The 18,803-nt window shown below is 43.2% G+C and overlaps 1 protein-coding gene across 1 annotated transcript in view; it reads right to left on the reverse strand.

Moving 5' to 3' along the window:
- Nucleotides 1–3,002: 3,002 nt before the first annotated feature.
- The window catches only part of LOC112256828 (EH domain-containing protein 4), a 47,724-nt gene continuing 31,923 nt past the window's right edge, over nucleotides 3,003–18,803 (reverse strand). Inside the window, exons 4-6 of the mRNA XM_024430360.2 lie at nucleotides 10,210–10,622; nucleotides 8,286–8,450; nucleotides 3,003–3,745 (exon numbers count right to left, since the gene is read on the reverse strand). Coding sequence (XP_024286128.1) covers nucleotides 3,188–3,745; nucleotides 8,286–8,450; nucleotides 10,210–10,622 — 1,136 coding nt within the window. The 3' untranslated portion in view covers nucleotides 3,003–3,187. The remainder of the gene's footprint in view (nucleotides 3,746–8,285; nucleotides 8,451–10,209; nucleotides 10,623–18,803) is intronic.

The raw sequence follows: 18,803 nt of genomic DNA on the forward strand, positions 1-18,803 counted from the left end.
TGGCAGCATGGTACCCACTGTTCCTGGATAAATATACAACTTAACTTTCACTTAACTTGAGTGCCGTGTCCATACTTTGAATAAATCCTTCATTGATTCAATTAAAAGCTTTGGACAAAGGTTGAAAATAAGACTTGGCTCATAAACAGTCAGTTGCCATGCATCTAAAAATATATCTGAGAAACTGATTCTTCAAATCTTTAAGAAAATGTGTTGGTATACCCGAAACTGCCAAGAACAGAAAAAAAAAATCAACTGAGGGACTCTGTATCACTTGATAAGACACAGTTAACCAACCAACTAACATTTAAAAAAAAAAGTAAGTCAAAAATATAATGAAAAAAAAAAGCCTTTAATTCCAACTTTAGTAGGATTACTGCATAAGACTAGATCCTGGATCAATGTCTAACAGGAGGGGTCAAATCTGACTAAAAAAAACAAGCGTCCCAAAAGCCAAACTAGCACACTACTTAGTATGCCAATACATCACACCATACTAGAGGTTGACCGATTAATCGGATTGGCCGATTAATTAGGGCCGATTTCAAGTTTTCATAACAATCGGAAATCGGTCTTTGACGTTTTTTTTTTTACACCTTTATTTAACTAGGCAAGTCAGTTAAGAACACATTCTTATTTTCAATGACGGCCTAGGAACGGTGGGTTAACTGCCTTGTTCAGGGGCAGAACGACAGATTTTTAACTTGTCAGCTCTGGGATTCAATCCTGCAACCTTATGGTTAACTAGTCCAACGCTCTAACCACCTGCCTCTCATTGCACACCACAAGGAGCCTGCCTGTTAAGCGAATGCAGTAGAAGCCAAGGTAAGTTGCTAGCTAGCATTAAACTTATATTATAAAAAACAATCAATAAATCAATCATAATCACTAGTTAACTACACATGGTTGATGATATTACAAGTTATCTAGCGTGTCCTGCATTGCATATAATCGATGCAACGCAGGGGGATGATTTAACAAAAGCGCATTTGCGAAAAAAGCACAATCATTGCACGACTGTACCTAACCATAAACACCAATGCCTTTCTTAAAATCAATACACAGAAGTATATATTTTTAAACCTGCATATTTAGCTAACCGAAATTCAGGTTAGCAGGCAATATTAACCAGGTGAAATTGTGTCACTTCTCTTGCGTTCATTGCATGCAGAGTCAGGGTATATATAGACTTCCGGCGCCGACAGAGATGGCCGCCTCGCTTCGCGTTCCTAGGAAACTATGCAGTTTTTTTTTTTTTTACGTGTTATTTCTTACACTAGTACCCCAGGTCATCTTAGGTTTCATTACATACAGCCGAGAAGAACTACTGAATATAAGATCAGCGTCAACTCACCATCAGTACGACCAAGAATATGTTTTTCGCGACGCGGATCCTGTGTTCTGCCTTACAACCAGGACAACGGAGTGGATTACATGCAGCGACCCAAAAAAAAAACGACTCAGAAAAAGAGGGAAACGAAGCGGTCTTCTGGTCAGACTCCGGAGACGGGCACATTGTGCACCACTCCCTAGCATTCTTCTTGCCAATGTCCAGTCTCTTGACAACAAGGTTGATGAAATCCGAGCAAGGGTAGCATTCCAGAGGGACATCAGAGACTGTAACGTTCTATGCTTCACGGAAACATGGCTAACTGGAGAGACGCTATCCGAAGCGGTGCAGCCAGCGGGTTTCTCCACGCATCGCGCCGACAGAAACAAACATCTTTCTGGTAAGAAGAGGGGCGGGGGCGTATGCCTCATGGCCAACGTGACATGGTGTGATGAAAGAAACATACAGGAACTCAAATCCTTCTGTTCACCTGATTTAGAATTCCTCACAATCAAATGTAGACCGCATTATCTACCAAGAGAATTCGCTTCGATTATAATCACAGCCGTATATATACCCCCCAAGCAGACACATCGATGGCTCTGAACGAACTTTATTTAACTCTCTACAAGCATTTCGCTACACTCGCATTAACATCTGCTAACCATGTGTATGTGACAAATAAAATTTGATTTGATTTTGATATGCAACAGTTTGGACCGCCTGGCTCATTGTGAACTAATTTGCCAGAATTTTACGTAATTATGACATAACATTGAAGGTTGTACAATGTAACAAGAATATTTAGACTTAGGTATGCCACCCGTTAGATAAAATACCGAACGGTTCCGTATTTCACTGGAAGAATAAACGTTTTGTTTTCGAAATGATAGTTTCCGGATTCGACCATATTAATGACCAAAGGCTTGTTTTTCTGTGTGTTATTATGTTAGAATTAAGTCTATGATTTGATATTTGATAGAGCAGTCTGACTGAGCGATGGTAGGCAGCAGCAGGCTCGTAAGCATTAATTCAAACAGCACTTTCGTGCGCTTTGCCAGCAGCTCTTTGCATGCACAGCGCTGTTTATGACTTCAAGCCTATCAGCCAAATGGTGGTGTAACCGATGTGAAATGGCTAGCTAGTTAGCGGGGTGCGCGCTAATAGCGTTTCAAACATCACTCGCTCTGAGACTTGGAGTAGTTATTCCGCTTGCTCTGCAAGGACCGCGGCATTTGTGGAGCGATGGGTAACGCTGCTTCAAGTGTGGCTGTTGTCGATGTGTTCTTGGTTCGAGCCCAGGGAGGAGCGAGGAGAGGGACGGAAGCTATACTGTTACACTGGCAATACTAAAGTGCCTATAAGAACATCCAATAGTCAAAGGTATATGAAATACAAATGGTATAGAGAGAAATAGTCCTATAAATACTATATTAACTACAACCTAAAACCTCTTACCTTGGAATATTGAAGTCTCATGTTAAAAGGAACCACCTACTTTCATATGTTCTCATGTTCTGAGCAAGGAACTCAAACGTTAGCTTTTTTACATGGCACATATTGTACTTTTACTTCTCCAACACTTTGTTTTTGCATTATTTAAACCAAATTGAACATGTTTCATTATTTATTTGAGGCTAAATTGATTTTATTGATATATTATATTAAGTTAAAATAAGTGTTCATTCAGTATTGTTGTAATTGTCATTATTACAAATACTTTAAATAGTTTTTAAAATCGGTATCGGTGTTGAAAAATCATAATCGGTCGACCTCTACACCATACTACATAGTGCACAAGTTTGGGCATTGGGACACAATAGAGTGTCCTCTCCATTGGTGTTTTTTGGCTTGTCTTTAGTTCTCGTCATGGTTGTAGAGGATGTCAGCGACCTCGTTCTTCCTGTGGGCGGGAGGCACCAGGTGGTGAGGTAGCTCGGTGGGCAGCTCGTACCCCTCCAGCTTCACCTTGATCAGGTGCTGCGCCAGGGCAAACTCCTCGTCATCCAGCATGCCGTCTTTATCACAGTCCGCCAGCTTCCAGATCTTCCCCAGGACTGTGTTGGGCAGACTGGAGTTCATCATTTCCTTCTTGGCGTTGACTCCACTGATCTTTCCGTTGATGGGGTTCATGGAGTAGAAAATCTCATCGTACTTGTGTTTGTCACGGCTTACGATCCAGTCCTCGCAGTCAGACCCGGCGCTGATGCCCTCTCCGTAACCCTGGCCGAAGGGACCGTCTTGGGAGCCCTCAAAGGCCCCGCCGCTCACCATGGCGGGGGGTGCCATGCTCTCCTCGTCACGGATCATGGTCATCAGGCCGGAGATCTTGTTAGCCAACATCTTGTCCACAGACTCAATCAGCTTCATCTTCAGGGAGGGGAACTTGCTGAAGTCATAGTGCTGGAGCTGCTCCTGAAAAACAAAGACAGCAAGAAAGTTTAAGAAACAGGGATCAATGTCATTTGTAATCTAGTCCTCCTTCACAAAATAACACATTACAGTAAGGCAGAGCTCTCCGACCCTGTTCCTGGAGAGCTACCCTCCTGTAGGGGTTCATTCCAAGCCGATTTGTAACTAACCTGATTCAGCTTATCAACCAGCTTATTACAATCAGGTGTGCTATATTAGGGTTGGCGTGACAATAGCTCTCGAGGACAGTAGCTCTCCAGGAACAGGGTTTGAGAACCCTGCAGTAAGACAACGGCTTCCCATCTATGCAGACTACCCAATCACTTTTTATAGATACTGTTTAACAGGCCTCCTGGGCCGTATACAGTGTTCCTCACTGAGTTCCTTGAATTTCTTTCGAACCTTGTAGTCATGGCAGATAGTATTCCAATTTTTGGTGACTTCAATACTCACATAGAGAAGTCTATAGACCCACTCCAAAATACTTTTGGAGCCATTACTCAGTGGGTTTTATCCAACATGTCTCAGGACCTATGGATTGCCACAATCATAACCTGGATCTTATTTTGTCCTGTGGAATAGATATTTTGTATTTAAATATTTTTCCTCATAACTCTGGACTATCGGATCATCATCTTTTTACGTTGGCAAGAAATAATTTGCTTAAACTCCAAAAGCTGCGCTATAAATTCTCAGACAACCAAAAGATTCCTTGATGCCCTTCCAGGCTCCCTCTACCTACCCAAGGACATTGGGAGTACAACAATCAGTTAACTACCTAACCAAGGATCTAAACTTAACCTTTGTAATACACTAGATGCAATGACACCTCAAAAAAAAGAAGGAAGGTCTGACAAGAAACTAGATCCCTGGTATACAGAAATTACCCAAGCACTGATGCAAGCTTCCAGAAAATTGGAACGGAAATGGCGCTCCACCAAAATGGAAGTCTTCCGACAAGCTTGGAAAGACAGTACCGTGCAATATCGAAAAGCCCTCACTGATGTCTGATCAGCCTATTTTCCAACCTGATTGAGGAGAATAAAAACAATACAACATTTATTTTTGATACTGTTGCAAAGTTAACTAAAACAAATTGCATTCCCCAAGTGAGGGTCAATCACCACATTCTTATCGGCAGACTCAACAGCCTTGCATTCTCAAATGATTGCCTCGCCTGGTTCACCAACTACTTCTCTGATAGAGTTCAGTGTGACAAATTGGAGGGCCTGTTGTCCGGACCTCTGGCAGTCTCTATGGGGGCGCCACAGGGTTCAATTCTCGGGCTGACTCTCTCCTCTGAATACATCAATGATGTCGCTCTTGCTGCTGGTGATTCTCTGATCCATCTCTACGCAGACGACACCTGTATACCTCTGGCCCTTATTTGGACACTGTTAACTAACCTCCAGACGAGCTTCAATGCCATACAACTCTCTTTCCGTGGCCTCCAACTGCTCTTAAATGCAAGAAAAACTAAATGCATGCTCTTCAACTGCTCGCTGCCCGCACCTGCCCGCCCGTCGACCATCACTACTCTGGACGGTTCTGACTTAGAATATGTGGACAACTACAAATACCGAGGTGTCTGGTTAGACTGTAAACTCGCCTTCCAGACTCACATTAAGCAGCTCCAATCCTAAATTAAATCTAGAATCGGCTTCCTATTTCGCAATAAAGCATCCTTCACTCATGCTGCCAAACATACCCTCGTAAAACTGACCATCCTACCAATCCTCGACTTTGGCGATGTCGTTTACAAAATAGCCCCCAACACTCTACTCAACAAATTGGATGCAGTCTATCACAGTGCCATCCGTTTTGTCACCAAAACCCCATATACTACCCACCACTGCGACCTGTGCGCTCTCGTTGGCTGGCCCTCACTTCATACTCGTCGACAAACCCACTGGCTCCAGGTCATCTACAAGTCTCTGCTAGGTAAAGCCCCGCCTTATCTCAGCTCACTGGTCACCATAGCAGGACCCACCCGTAGCACGCGCTCCAGCAGGTATAGCTCACTGGTCACCCCCAAAGCAAATTCTTTCTTTGGCCGCCTTTCCTTCCAGTTCTCTGCTGCCAATGACTGGAACGAACTGCAAAAATCACTGAAGCTGGAGACTCATATCTCCCTCACTAGCTTTAAGCACAAGCTGTCAGAGCAGCTCACAGATCCCTGCACCTGTACATAGCCCATCCAACTACCTCATCCCCATACTATATTTATGTATTTATCTTGCTCCTTTGCACCCCAGTATCTCTACTTGCACATTCATCTTCTGCACATCTACCATTCCAGTGTTTAATTGCAATATTGTAATTACTTTGCCACCATGGCCTATTTATTGCCTTACATTTCTTATCCTACCTCATTTGCACATACTGTATATATACTTTTTTCCTACTGTATTATTGACTGTATGTTTGTTTATTCCATGTGTAACTCTGTGTTGTTGTATGTGTCAAGCTGCTTTGCTTTATCTTGGCCAGGTCGCAGTTGGAAATGAGAACTTGTCCTCAACTAAATAAATAAAGGTGAAATAAAAATAGATTAAAAACTTTGGTTTATTCTACTTTTTATTTTTTTTTAAATTAAATATTTTCTTACTTAAAAAAAACCTCTGCATTGTTGGTTAAGGGCTTGTCAAGTAAGAATTTGACAGAAATGCGCCGACTTGCATGTGACAAATAACATTTGATTTGATAATAATAAAGCCTAAAGTCACCATGCGCAATGCCAAGCGTAAGCTGGAGTGGTGTAAAGCTCGCCGCCATTGGATTTTGGAGCAGTGGAAATGCGTTCTCTGAAGTGATGAATCACGCTTCAGCATCTGGCAGTCCGACAGACGAATCTGGGTTTGGCGGATGCCAGGATAACACTACCTGCCCCAATGCATAATGCCAATTGTAAAGTTAGGTGGAGGAGAAATAATGGTCTGGGGCTGTTTTTCATGGTTTGCGTTAGGCCCCTTAGATCCAGTGAAGTGAAATGTTAACACTACAGCATACAATGACATTCTAGACAATTCTGTGCTTCCATTCTGTGGCAACAGAAGGCCCTTTTCTGTTTCAGCATGACAATGCCCCCGTGCAGAAATCGAGGTCCATCCAGAAATAGTTTGTTGAGATCGGTGTGGAAGAACTTGACTAGCCTGCCCAGAGCCCTGACATCAACCCCATCGAACACCTTTGGGATGAATTGGAACGCCGACTGCGAGCCTGGCCTAATCGCCCAACACCAGTGCCCGACCTCACGAATGCTCTTGTGGCTTGTATTTGCAAGTCCCTGCAGCAATGTTTCAACATCTAGTGGAAAGCCTTCCGAGAAGAGTGGAGGCCATTATAGCAGCAAATCTGAACCAACTCCATATTAATTACCATGATTTTGGAATGAGATGTTCGACGAGCAGGTGTCAACATACTTGCTGTCATGTAGTGTATATTGATCCTGACTGACTTGGGTGGCCATGAGCTGTCCATTGTCGTTTATATGAGGAAACTTCTAGGCCACATCTGTAAAGGAGGGATTAGGCTTTCCCTGATATGACTCCATTATTGTGGTGTCTAATGGACCCTACAGTCATATCAGGGCTAGGATTAGGGTGGGATGACCAAAGGATATGTAACGGTTACATTGGCTTAAGGTCTCAGGTCTCGGCGGTGCTGTGTTGAACATTTTGTTAAGTAAACACCCATGACTAAAAAGCAGAGAAATTTGAGACTATGGCAGGTGGTCCCTCTCCTCAACACACAATAACAGGACAGGGAATTACAGTCCTCCTCAGGGACCAGTACACACTACACTGATCAATGGTGGAGCATTCTCTCAAGACAATGTCTCACAACCAGCTGTGGTGATTCTCTATGTTCAACGAGTTGAGCTTTTCCCTTCCTAATCCAAAGCCAGGCTCAGTCTGCCTCTGACGCCTAGCTCGCTCTACTCTCTGTAGCTGACAGAAAACAGCTGCTTTCACACAGAGCTGGGGAGGTGCCAGAGGTGTGGCCATCTCTCGCTTTCAACTGGATGGCAACGTCCAGCAGTGCTAAACCATGCCCAATGATGAAGTTTTGATTAACTGTTCATGTTTGAGATCTGCACCCTCCATCTACCCCTTTACTTGTATCTGCAAGTACTGTTTCACTACTCATGTTGAGGTATGCAAGATGACTGAAATGACTATGGGTACATACGGTATTTGATAATACTCTGCATTTCAGATGAGCCACTGAGTTGCACCCAGATAAAAATCTATGATGTTTTTATTTAACTAGGCAAGTCAGTTAAGAACAAATTCTTATTTTCAATGACGGCCTAGGAACAGTGAGTTAACTGCCTTCAGGGGCACAACGACAGATTTTTACATTGTCAGCTCAGGGATTTGATCTTGCAACCTGCCTAGTGTCCCAAATGGCACCCTATTTTTTTTTTTGTGCACTAACTTTGACCAGGGCTCTGGTCAAAAGTAGTGCAGGGGAATATGGCCATTTGGGAAGTAACCATATGAATTATTCTGAATTTGGGGGGCATGGTAACCCAGCGGACCTGCATCTTGACGACATTGGGAAAGTCTCCAGGGGAGATGTGGTGCTCTCTCTGCAGTATGGTGTAGATCTCAGAAAGTCTCATGATCAGTTCCTCTTTCTTCTTCTCCTTCCCAAACAACGACGGCATCTCTTTCTTCAGGTAGCTGATGATGTAGGCATGCACCTATGGGAGAGATGTAGAGAGAGAGTATTAGTATGGTCAAGACTGAGCCACTTGTCTATTTATGTAATTTCCAGATTTCAGCTTTCCACATATTCAAATAAAGTTCTATTACACTGTATGTATGAGGTCATGCTGCTTTTGATACAACTTTTGTCTACATCTTTGTGGTATTCTTCCTTCTACATGCTTGATATTTTCATCTGGTTTCATAATAATAATAATAATAATAATAATAATAATGATTTGGTGGGTGATTACATTTGTCCTATTTCACACATCTACAAGTGTGTATACGCATGTGTGAATTGGAAATGTGTTTTTCACATGTCTCAACTCCCCCGGAGACACCCTCAGAGAATGGGGTCACGGCCAGGGACAGCCATTATCAACAGACGACCCTGTTGATGAGACTTGTACAGTGTATTTGTGAACTGAAATTGTATAAGGGGAAATGATAAGGTGGGTTAAAACAGAATACATCAGATAGAAGCTGATTGCATTAATTCACCAGGTTCCTTCAACCTCCAAGCATTGTTGGACCCGCAGGGTTATCAATATGTTCCTCATGTTTGCAAGTGCGACTCCACCTTGTAAATGTCCTTACCAGGGGGAACATTCAACAACACCGGTGTTTACACAATCATTTCCTCAATAAAGTAGGTTTGGGAGGAAGTTCGCTCCTGGGAATAAAGTAAGGTTGTGCCTTTTAGTTTCCAGAGAATATGAGAATGTTTATTCCTCTTGGAAGCAGGCAGGCAGTGTGGGATGGGCAAACAGACGGACGGACAGAGACAGACAGGGTTGGCGTGAACACTATGGTGCTGGAGGCTGGAGTGCCAGTGCTTACAAGCAGGCAGGCAGGAAGAGGTTCAGAGGGTGGGTAAATATGGGCCTTGTTTTTTTTTAGGACTTCATACATTCCTCTCTGACCAGGGGTGGGGGGTGACCGAGACCGGCAGGGCCAACCTGGAGTGCTTTACTACCTCACATGGTTTCACACACTCTCAGCATAGCAGGAAGTAATGTGGAGAGCTGCTGGATTTCTGTTTGTCTGGCCAGTTGGAAAATATTGCGGAAGAGATAAGGGTACACTCTGAGGAATGGCCCTCCTCTGTTCTGGATAAATTGCTTTGTGTGCTGCAGGGAGACTTAAGTACCAGTCTGAATGGAAATACTGTAAACCAGGGATCCCAGAGGAAGTGTTCATGTTGCACAACAGGCCAAAAAAAACACAGGTGTAAGACCACATGGTCAGACTTAAAGTTGTAGTCCGGGATCTTAAGCACACTTAAGTGTCGATACAATATGTATAGCGATTCTTATGATTCTATATTTATTGCAATTTGATACTGCGGTTCTACTGCGATTTGATGTTCCAAACATATTGCACACTATGTCTCCTGAAGAGAGATGAGATTGCATTGTAAAATTAGTTTTGATCAGTCATGGAAATGAATGGTGCTGAAAACATGTTGGCTCACTAATTAAAAAGATAGAGAACAAGGATGAAACATTTTTGCAAAGGTTCCGTACAGCCGGCTAGCGCTAGCTGAGCAAAAAATTTAAAATATTTTCAAATCGAGTCAAAGTATATATAATATTGTCCAAAACAATATTGCGATATGTAACTGTATAATCCCCCCCCCCCAATCACTAATAGAGACATGGGTCTTATTAGGACTATTGGCCTCCAGGGACAGCATAAGAATGGGCAGGGCAGAGTAGGTACTGGGGGAGTACAGTTACAGTAACACCTTACCTTAGCAAGTCGAGCTCGTTTGATGAGGTCATTGAGTTTGCGTAGGGCAGCGTTCCGGGGCAGGCCCTGGATGTCCTTGAAGAGGTCCTGGGCCTCTGCCTCAAAGAGCCTCCGGTTCTCCGTGTTCTGCAGGGGCTTGGCCCAGAAAGAGCCCAGGTAGACCCTCACCACCTCGGGTGTGTTGATGACTTTCCCAAGGGACCACATCAGAGCTCCGTAGACCCTCATCAGCTGCTGGCTGTCCACCTGGTCAGCCTTGTTCAGCACCACGCGGATCTTGTCATCCTGGCCACGGAAAGCCTTGATGGCCTCAGAGAACTCGTCTGAGATGTCCAGTTTGTGGGCGTCGAAGAGCAGGATGATGCGGTCCACCCGCTCTCCGAACCATCGCAGCACCTCAGAGAAATCATAGCCTGTTGAGCGGGAAAAACAAACAATATTACAATCATGACGCTCAGCCAACACTGAAGTAGTATCATTGTTGTATTAAAAACAATTACCGATATTCATCTGTTCCGCTATTGTTTGTAGCCTTTTGTCTGCAGAACATTTGATTTACAATCTATTAGAGTGCAATGATTTCCTGGACTTGATAAGAAAGATGTAACGCAAACAAATATCAGCCACAAATCAAACACTAGATGTTTATATGTCCTCTAACTAAGAGCGCTACAGCGGCCCAAGGGTGAAAGAACTATCTAAAAGTCACCACTAGTGTTTATACAACAGCCAACCAGCATCTTTGAAAATGACTAAACTATGGGCATCCTGAAACAGAATGAGTGTTTACCTAATAGAATGAGTGTTTACCCAATAGAATGAATGTTTACCTACTTGTAGACAAAATACACACCAAGGTACACATACACTAGCCTACAGATACAGGTTAAATCATGTGCACGTGGCAGCTGTGGCACTCCTTAAAAAATATATATATATGTTTGGCTCATTGACAAGTACCTGTATTTTAGAAGGTCTCCCTCCAAAGATTTTCTATTGGGTTCAGGTCTGGAGACTGGCTAGGCCACTCCAGGACCTTGAGGTGCTTCTTATGGAGCCACTCCTTAGTTGCCCTGGCTGTGTGTTTCGGGTCGTTGTCATGCTGGAAGACCCAGCCACGACCCATCTTCAATGCTCTCACTGAGGGAAGGAGGTTGTTGGCCAAGACCTCATGATACATGGCCCAATCCATCCTCCCCTCAACACGGTGCACTCGTCCTGTCCCCTTTGCAGAAAAGCATCCCCAAAGAATGATGTTTCCACCTCCATGCTTCACGGTTGGGATGGTGTTCTTGGGGTTGTACTCATCCTTCTTCTTCCTCCAAACACGGCGAGTGGAGTTTAGACCAAAAAGCACTACTTTTGTCTCATCAGACCACATGATCTTCTCCCATTCTTCATCTGGATCATCCAGATGGTCATTGGCAAACTTCAGACGGGCCTGGACATGCACTGGCTTGAGCAGGGGGACCTTGCGTGCGCTGCAGGATTTGAATCCATGACGGCGTAGTGTGTTCCTAATGGTTTTCTTTGAGACTGTGGTCCCAGCTCTCTTCAGGTCCTTGACCAGGTCCTGCCGTGGAGTTCTGGGCTGATCCCTCACCTTCCTCATGATCATTGATGCCCCACGAGGTGAGATCTTGCATGGAGCCCCAGACCGAGGGTGATTGACCGTCATCTTGAACTTCTTCCATTTTCTAATAATTGCGCCAACAGTTGTTGCCTTCTCACCAAGCTGCTTGCCTATTGTCCTGTAGCCCATCCCAGCCTTGTGCAGGGCTACAATTTTAACCCTGATGTCCTTACACAGCTCTCTGGTCTTGGCCATTGTGGAGAGGTTGAAGTCTGTGTGATTGAGTGTGTGGACAGGTGTCTTTTATACAGGTAACGAGTTCAAACAGGTGCAGGTAATACAATGAGTGGAGAACAGGAGGGATTCTTAAAGAAAAACTAACAGGTCTGTGAGAGCCAGAATTCTTACTGGTTGGTAGGTGATCAAATACTTATGTCATGCAATAAAATGCAAATGAATTACTTAAAAATTATACAATGTGATCTTCTGGATTTTTGTTTTAGATTCCGTCTCTCACAGTTGAAGTGTACCTATGAAAAGAATTACAGACCTCTACATGCTTTGTAAGTAGGAAAACCTGCAAAATCGGCAGTGTATCATATACTTGTTCTCCCCACTGTACATTTAAACTCAGTTTTTCACAATTCCTGACATTTAATCTAAGTAAAAGTTCCCTGTTTTAGGTCAGGTATGGTAACCACTTTATTTTATTTTAAGAATGTGAAATGTCAGAATAATAGTAGGGAGAATGATTTATTTCAGCTTTTATTACTTTGATCACATTCCCAGTGGGTCAGAAGTTTACATACACTCAATTAGTATTTGGTAGCATTGCCTTTAAATTGTTTAACTTGGGTCAAATGTTTGGGGTAGCCTTCCACAAGCTTCCCACAATAAGTTGGGTGAGTTCTGGCCCATTCCTCCTGACAGAGCTGATGTAACTGAGTCAGGTTTGTAGGCCTCCTTGCTCATACATGCTTTTCAGTTCTGCCCACAAATGTTCTATGGGATTGAGGTCAGTGCTTTGTGATGGCCACTCCAATAGTTTTGCAACAACTTTGGAAGTATGCTTAGGGTCATTGTCCATTTGGAAGACCCATTTGCGATCAAGCATTAACTTCCTGACTGATGTCTTGAGATGTTGCTTCAATATATCCACATAATTTTCCTCCCTCATGATGCCATCTATTTTGTGAAGTGCACCAGTCCCTCCTACAGCAAAGCACCCCCACAACATGATGCTTCCACCCCCGTGCATCACGGTTGGGATGGTGTTCTTCGGCTTGCAAGCCTCCCTCTTTTTCCTCCAAACATAATGATGGTCGTTATGGCCAAACAGTTCTATTTTTGTTTCATCAGACCAGAGGACATTTCTCCAAAAGTTTGATCTTTGTCCCCATGTGCAGTCGCAAACCGTAGTCTGTCTGTTTTATGGTGGTTTGGGAGCAGGGGCTTCTTTCTTGCTGAGCGGCCTTTCAGGTTATGCCTACATAGGACTCGTTTTACTGTGGACATAGATACTTTTGTACCTGTTTCCTCCAGCATCTTCACAAGGTCCTTTGCTGTTGTTCTGGGATTGATTTGCACTTTTCGCACCAAAGTCATCTCTAGGAGACAGAACGCATCTCCTTCCTGAGCGGTATGACAGCTGCGTGGTCCCATGGTGTTTATACTTGCGTACTATTGTTTGTACAGATGAACATGATACCTTCAAGTGTTTGGAAATTGAGGTCTTGGCTGATTTCTCATTTGATTTTCCCATGATGTCAAGCAAAGAGGCATTGAGTTTAAAGGTAGGTCTTGAAATACATCCACAGGTACACCTACAATTGACTCAAATTATGCCAGTTAGCCTATCAGAAGCTTCTAAAGCCTTGACATCATTTTTGGGAATTTTATAAACTGTTTAAAACTTCTTATGGCTGGGGGCAGTATTGAGTAGCTTGGATGAATAAGGTGACGAGAGTAAACTGCCTGCTACTCAGGCCCAGTTGCTAATATATGCATATTATTAGATTAGGATATATATTTGGATAGAACACACTCTGAAGTTTCTAAAACTGTTTGAATGATGTCTGTGAGTATAACAGAACTCTTTTATGAAATCTGACATAGCGGTTGCATTAAGGAGAATTTTATCTAACGTTCCATGCATAACACTTGTATTTTCATCAACTCTGCAAAATCACTGGATGTTTTGGAAGCAAAACATTACTGAATGTAACACGCCAATGTAAACTGAGATTTTTGGATATAAATATGAACTTTATCGAACAAAACATACATGTATTGTGTAACATGAAGTCCTATGAGTGTCATCTGATGAAGATCATCAAAGGTTAGTGATTCATTTTATCTCTATTTCTGCTTTTTGTGACTCTTCTCTGTGGCTGGAAAAATGGCTGTGTTTTTCTGTGACTAGGTGCAGACCTAACATAATCGTTTGGTGTGCTTTTGTCGTAAAGCCTTTTTGAAATCGGACACTGGTGGGATTAACAACAAGTTTATCTTTAAAATGATGTAAAATACCTTTAATTTTATGAATTTTAATTATGAGATTTCTGTTGTTTTGAACTTGGCGCCCTGCACTTTCACTGGCTGTAGTCATATCGATCCCGGGATCTAAGCCATAAGAAGTTAACCTTTTGGGGTAGGGGGCAGCATTTTCACTTTTGGATTGCGTGCCCAAACTACTCTGTCCCAGATGCTAATATATGCATATTATTAGTATTGGATAGAAAACACTCTGAAGTTTCTAAAATTGTTTGAATGATGTCTGTGAGTAAAACAGAACTCATATGTCAGGCAAACCCCTGAGAAGAAATCCAAACAGGAAGTGAGAAGTCGATTTTCAAAACAATGCCTATTCAAATCCCTGTTATTTATGGATGTGCTTGCACTTCCTAGGGCTTCCACTAGATGTCAACATCTTTAGAACCTGTTTTGAGGATTCTACTATAAAGGAGGGGCTCATAGGAGCTATTTGAGTGAGTGGTCTGGCAGAGAGCCTCGGTCTCATGACGCGCGCTCCCGAGAGAGTTAGCTCCCGTTCCAATTTTTCTTCAGACAATGAAATTCTCCGGTTGGAACCTTATTGATGATATATGTTAAACATCCTAAAGATTGATTGCAGACATGTTTTGACTTGTTTCTACGACCTGTAACGGAACCTTTTGAGTTTTTGTCATGGAGGAAAAGGTCGCGCCTCATGAAGATGGATTACTGGGCTGAACACGCTAACAACAAGTGGCTAAATGATGGGCTTTATGGAACTTTATGGAACAAATCAGTCATTTATTGTCGAACTGGGATTCCTGGGAGTTATTTCTGATGAAGCTCATCAAAGGTAAGTGAATATTTCTAGTGTTTTCTTTAACGAATGTTGACTCCAAGATGGCGGAGTTGTCCTTGGCTGTTTTTGGGTACTGAGCGCCATTCTCAGATTATGCTTTTTCCGTTTAAAAGAAATCTGACACAGCGGTTGCATAGAGGATAAATGTATCTTTAATTCTGTGAATAACACTTGCATCTTTTATCAATGTTTATTATGAGTATTTCTGGGAAAATCACCAAATGTTTTGAAAACCATTCAAAACATTACTGCACGTAACGAGCCAATGTAAACTGAGATATTTGGATATAAATATGCACATTATCGAACAAAACATACATGTATTGTGTAACATGATGTCCTATGAGTGTCATCTGATGAAGATCATCAAATGTTAGTGATTCATTTTATCTATATTTCTGCTTTTTGTGACTGCTATCTTTGGCTGAAAAAATAGCTGTGTTTTTTTGACTTGGCTATGAGCTAACATAATTATATGTTGTGCTTTCGATGTAAATCATTTTTGAAATCGGACACCATGGGTAGATTAACAAGATGTTTATCTTTCATTTGCTGTATTGGACTTGTTAATGTGTTAAAGTTACATATTTCCCAAAAATATTTTTGAATTTCGTGCACCGCCTTTTCAGCGGAATGTTGTCGTGGGGTTTCGCTAGTGGAACACCTTACCCATCAGATTAAAGGCACAGTCAACTTAGTGTATGTAAACTTCTGACCCACTGGAATTGTGATACAGTGAATTATAACTGAAATCATCTGTCTATAAGCAATTGTTGGAAAAATTACTTGTGTCATGCACAAAGTAGATGTCCTACCCGACTTGCCAAAACTATAGTTTGTTAACAAGAAATTTGTGGAGTGGCCTCTATCCTAAGTGTTTGTACACCTCCGACTTCAACTGTATGTAGTAGGGATGCACGATATATCGGTAAGCATATCAGAATCGGACGATATTAGTTAAAAATGCCAACATCGGCATCGGCTCTATGTACAGTCGTGGCCAAAAATTGAGAATGATACAAATATTAATTTTCACAAAGGACCAGTTGAGATCATGTTAGTGATTCTCTCGTTAACACAGGTGTGAGTGTTGACGAGGACAAGGCTGGAGATCACTCTGTCATGCTGATTGAATAACAGACTGAAAGCTCCAAAAGGAGGGTTGTGCTTGGAATCATTGTTCTTCCTCTGTCAACCATGGTTACCTGCAAGGAAACACATGCTGTCATCATTGCTTTGCACAAAAAGGGCCTCACAGGCAAGGATATTGCTGCCAGTAAGATTGTACCTAAATCAACCATTTATCAGATCATCAATAACTTCAAGAAGCAGTTCAATTGTTGTGAAGAAGGCTTTAGGGCGCCCAAAAAAGACCGCAAGCACCAGGACCATCTCCTAAAGTTGATTCAGCTGCGGGATCGGGGCACCACCAGTACAGAGCTTGCTCAGGAATGGCAGCAGGCAGGTGTGAGTGCATCTGCAAGCACAGTGAAGCAAAGACTTTTGGAGGATGGCCTGGTGTCAATAAGGGCAGCAAAGAAGGCACTTCTCTCCAGGAAAAACATCAGGGACAGACTTATATTCTACAAAAGGTACAGGGATTGGACTGCTGAGGACTGGGATAAAGTCATTTTCTCTGATGAATTCCCTTTCCGATTGTTTGGGGCATCTGGAAAAAGCTTGTCCGGAGAAGACAAAGTGAGCGCTACCATCAGTCCTGTGTCATGCCAACAGCCATGAATAAGAATGGTACCAACAAATCCTCACAGAGCAACTTCTCCCAACCACCCAGGAACAGTTTGGTGACGAACAATGCATTTTCCAGCATGATGGAGCACCTTGCCATAATGCAAAAGTGATAACTCAGGAACTCGGGGAACAAAACATCGATATTTTGGGTCCATGGCCAAAAAACTCCCCAGACCTTAATCCCATTGAGAACTTGTGGTCAATCCTCAAGAGGCGGGTGGACAAACAAAAACCCACAAATTCTGACAAACTCAAAGCATTGATGATGCAAGAATGGACTGCCATCAGTCAGGATGTGGCCCAGAAGTTAATTGACAGCATGCCAGGGCAGATTGCAGAGATCTTGAAAAAGAAGGGTCAACTCTGCAAATATTGACTCTTTGCATCAACTTCATGTAATTTCAATAAAATGAGCATGCTGAGACTGACAGCACAGTGGGTCGACAAGGATTCCGTACTGAGGAAAGCCGTATTGCATGCTCAAGAATGTTCTGGTTCTCATACCGCTGCTGCCATTTCAATGGCATTTGAGAACATGTTTGAAACTTGGAAAATCCCCAAGAACAAAGTACACGCTGTGCTACGTGATGATGCACGTAACATGACAAAGGCTTTGGAAGAATGCGGAGTCGTTAGTGTGCCATGCATGGCACGCACGCTGCAACTGGCTGTGAACGAAGGTGTTTTGGCCCACACATCTGACAGTGGCAACAGGTAGGAAGATAGTGGGTTATGTTAAACACTCAGCTAGCATACAGCCGCCTGCAAGCTTTACAGGAGCAGCTTGGAGTGAAAACAAAAAGACTTAAACAAGACGTTTCCACCAGATGGAAGAGTACTTTTTACATGATGGAGAGCCAGCTGGAACAGAAATTAGTACTTGGTGTGTATGTAGCTAGCTATGAGTTACCTGCAACAATCAGTACAAACCAGTGGACTCTCATTGAAAACATGAATGAATACACTCCTAGCTCCATTAGAACAACTGACTGGAGAAATAAGCTCATCAACTATGTCTGCAGCAGACGTGATACCCTCTGTCATGGCATTGAAACGCCTGCTCAACAAACTGCCGACACAGACCTTGGGGTTAGGCACTGCATCTCAGTGCTAGCTGTGCCACTAGAGATTCTGGGTTCCAGTCCAGGCTCTGTCGCAGCTGGCCGCGACCGGGAGACCCATAGGTTTTGATTATGTTTTACTGGTAATGGGGACATACGTGTGTTTGTGTGTGTGTGTGCGTGCATCTCTGTGAGAGAGAGACGCATTGAATTTTTATTTTCTGTTACTACATCAGCCAACATTAGCCAATGTTGATCTATGCCTAATGATACTTTGGAATGCAGGAATAATGCAATATGTTGTATTAAATGTACTAACCCCCCCATTATTTGCAGATACTATCATACTTGACAGAACCTACTATTCCCCATCTGGACAAGAGGAATACCTATGTGAGAATGCTGTTCATCGACTACAGCTCGGCATTCAACACCATAGTACCCTCCAAGCTCGTCATCAAGCTCGAGACCCTGGGTCTCGACCCCGCCCTGTGCAACTGGGTACTGGACTTCCTGACGGGCCGCCCCCAGGTGGTGAGGGTAGGCAACAACATCTCCTCCCCGCTGATCCTCAACACTGGGGCCCCACAAGGGTGCGTTCTGAGCCCTCTCCTGTACTCCCTGTTCACCCACGACTGCGTGGCCATGCACGCCTCCAACTCAATCATCAAGTTTGCGGACGACACAACAGTGGTAGGCTTGATTACCAACAACGCACGAGACGGCCTACAGGGAGGAGGTGAGGGCCCTCGGAGTGTGGTGTCAGGAAAATAACCTCACACTCAACGTCAACAAAACTAAGGAGATGATTGTGGACTTCAGGAAACAGCAGAGGGAACACCCCCATCCACATCGATGG

This window comes from Oncorhynchus tshawytscha, linkage group LG08 (assembly GCF_018296145.1).
Source record: "Oncorhynchus tshawytscha isolate Ot180627B linkage group LG08, Otsh_v2.0, whole genome shotgun sequence".
Taxonomy (NCBI): domain Eukaryota; kingdom Metazoa; phylum Chordata; class Actinopteri; order Salmoniformes; family Salmonidae; genus Oncorhynchus; species Oncorhynchus tshawytscha.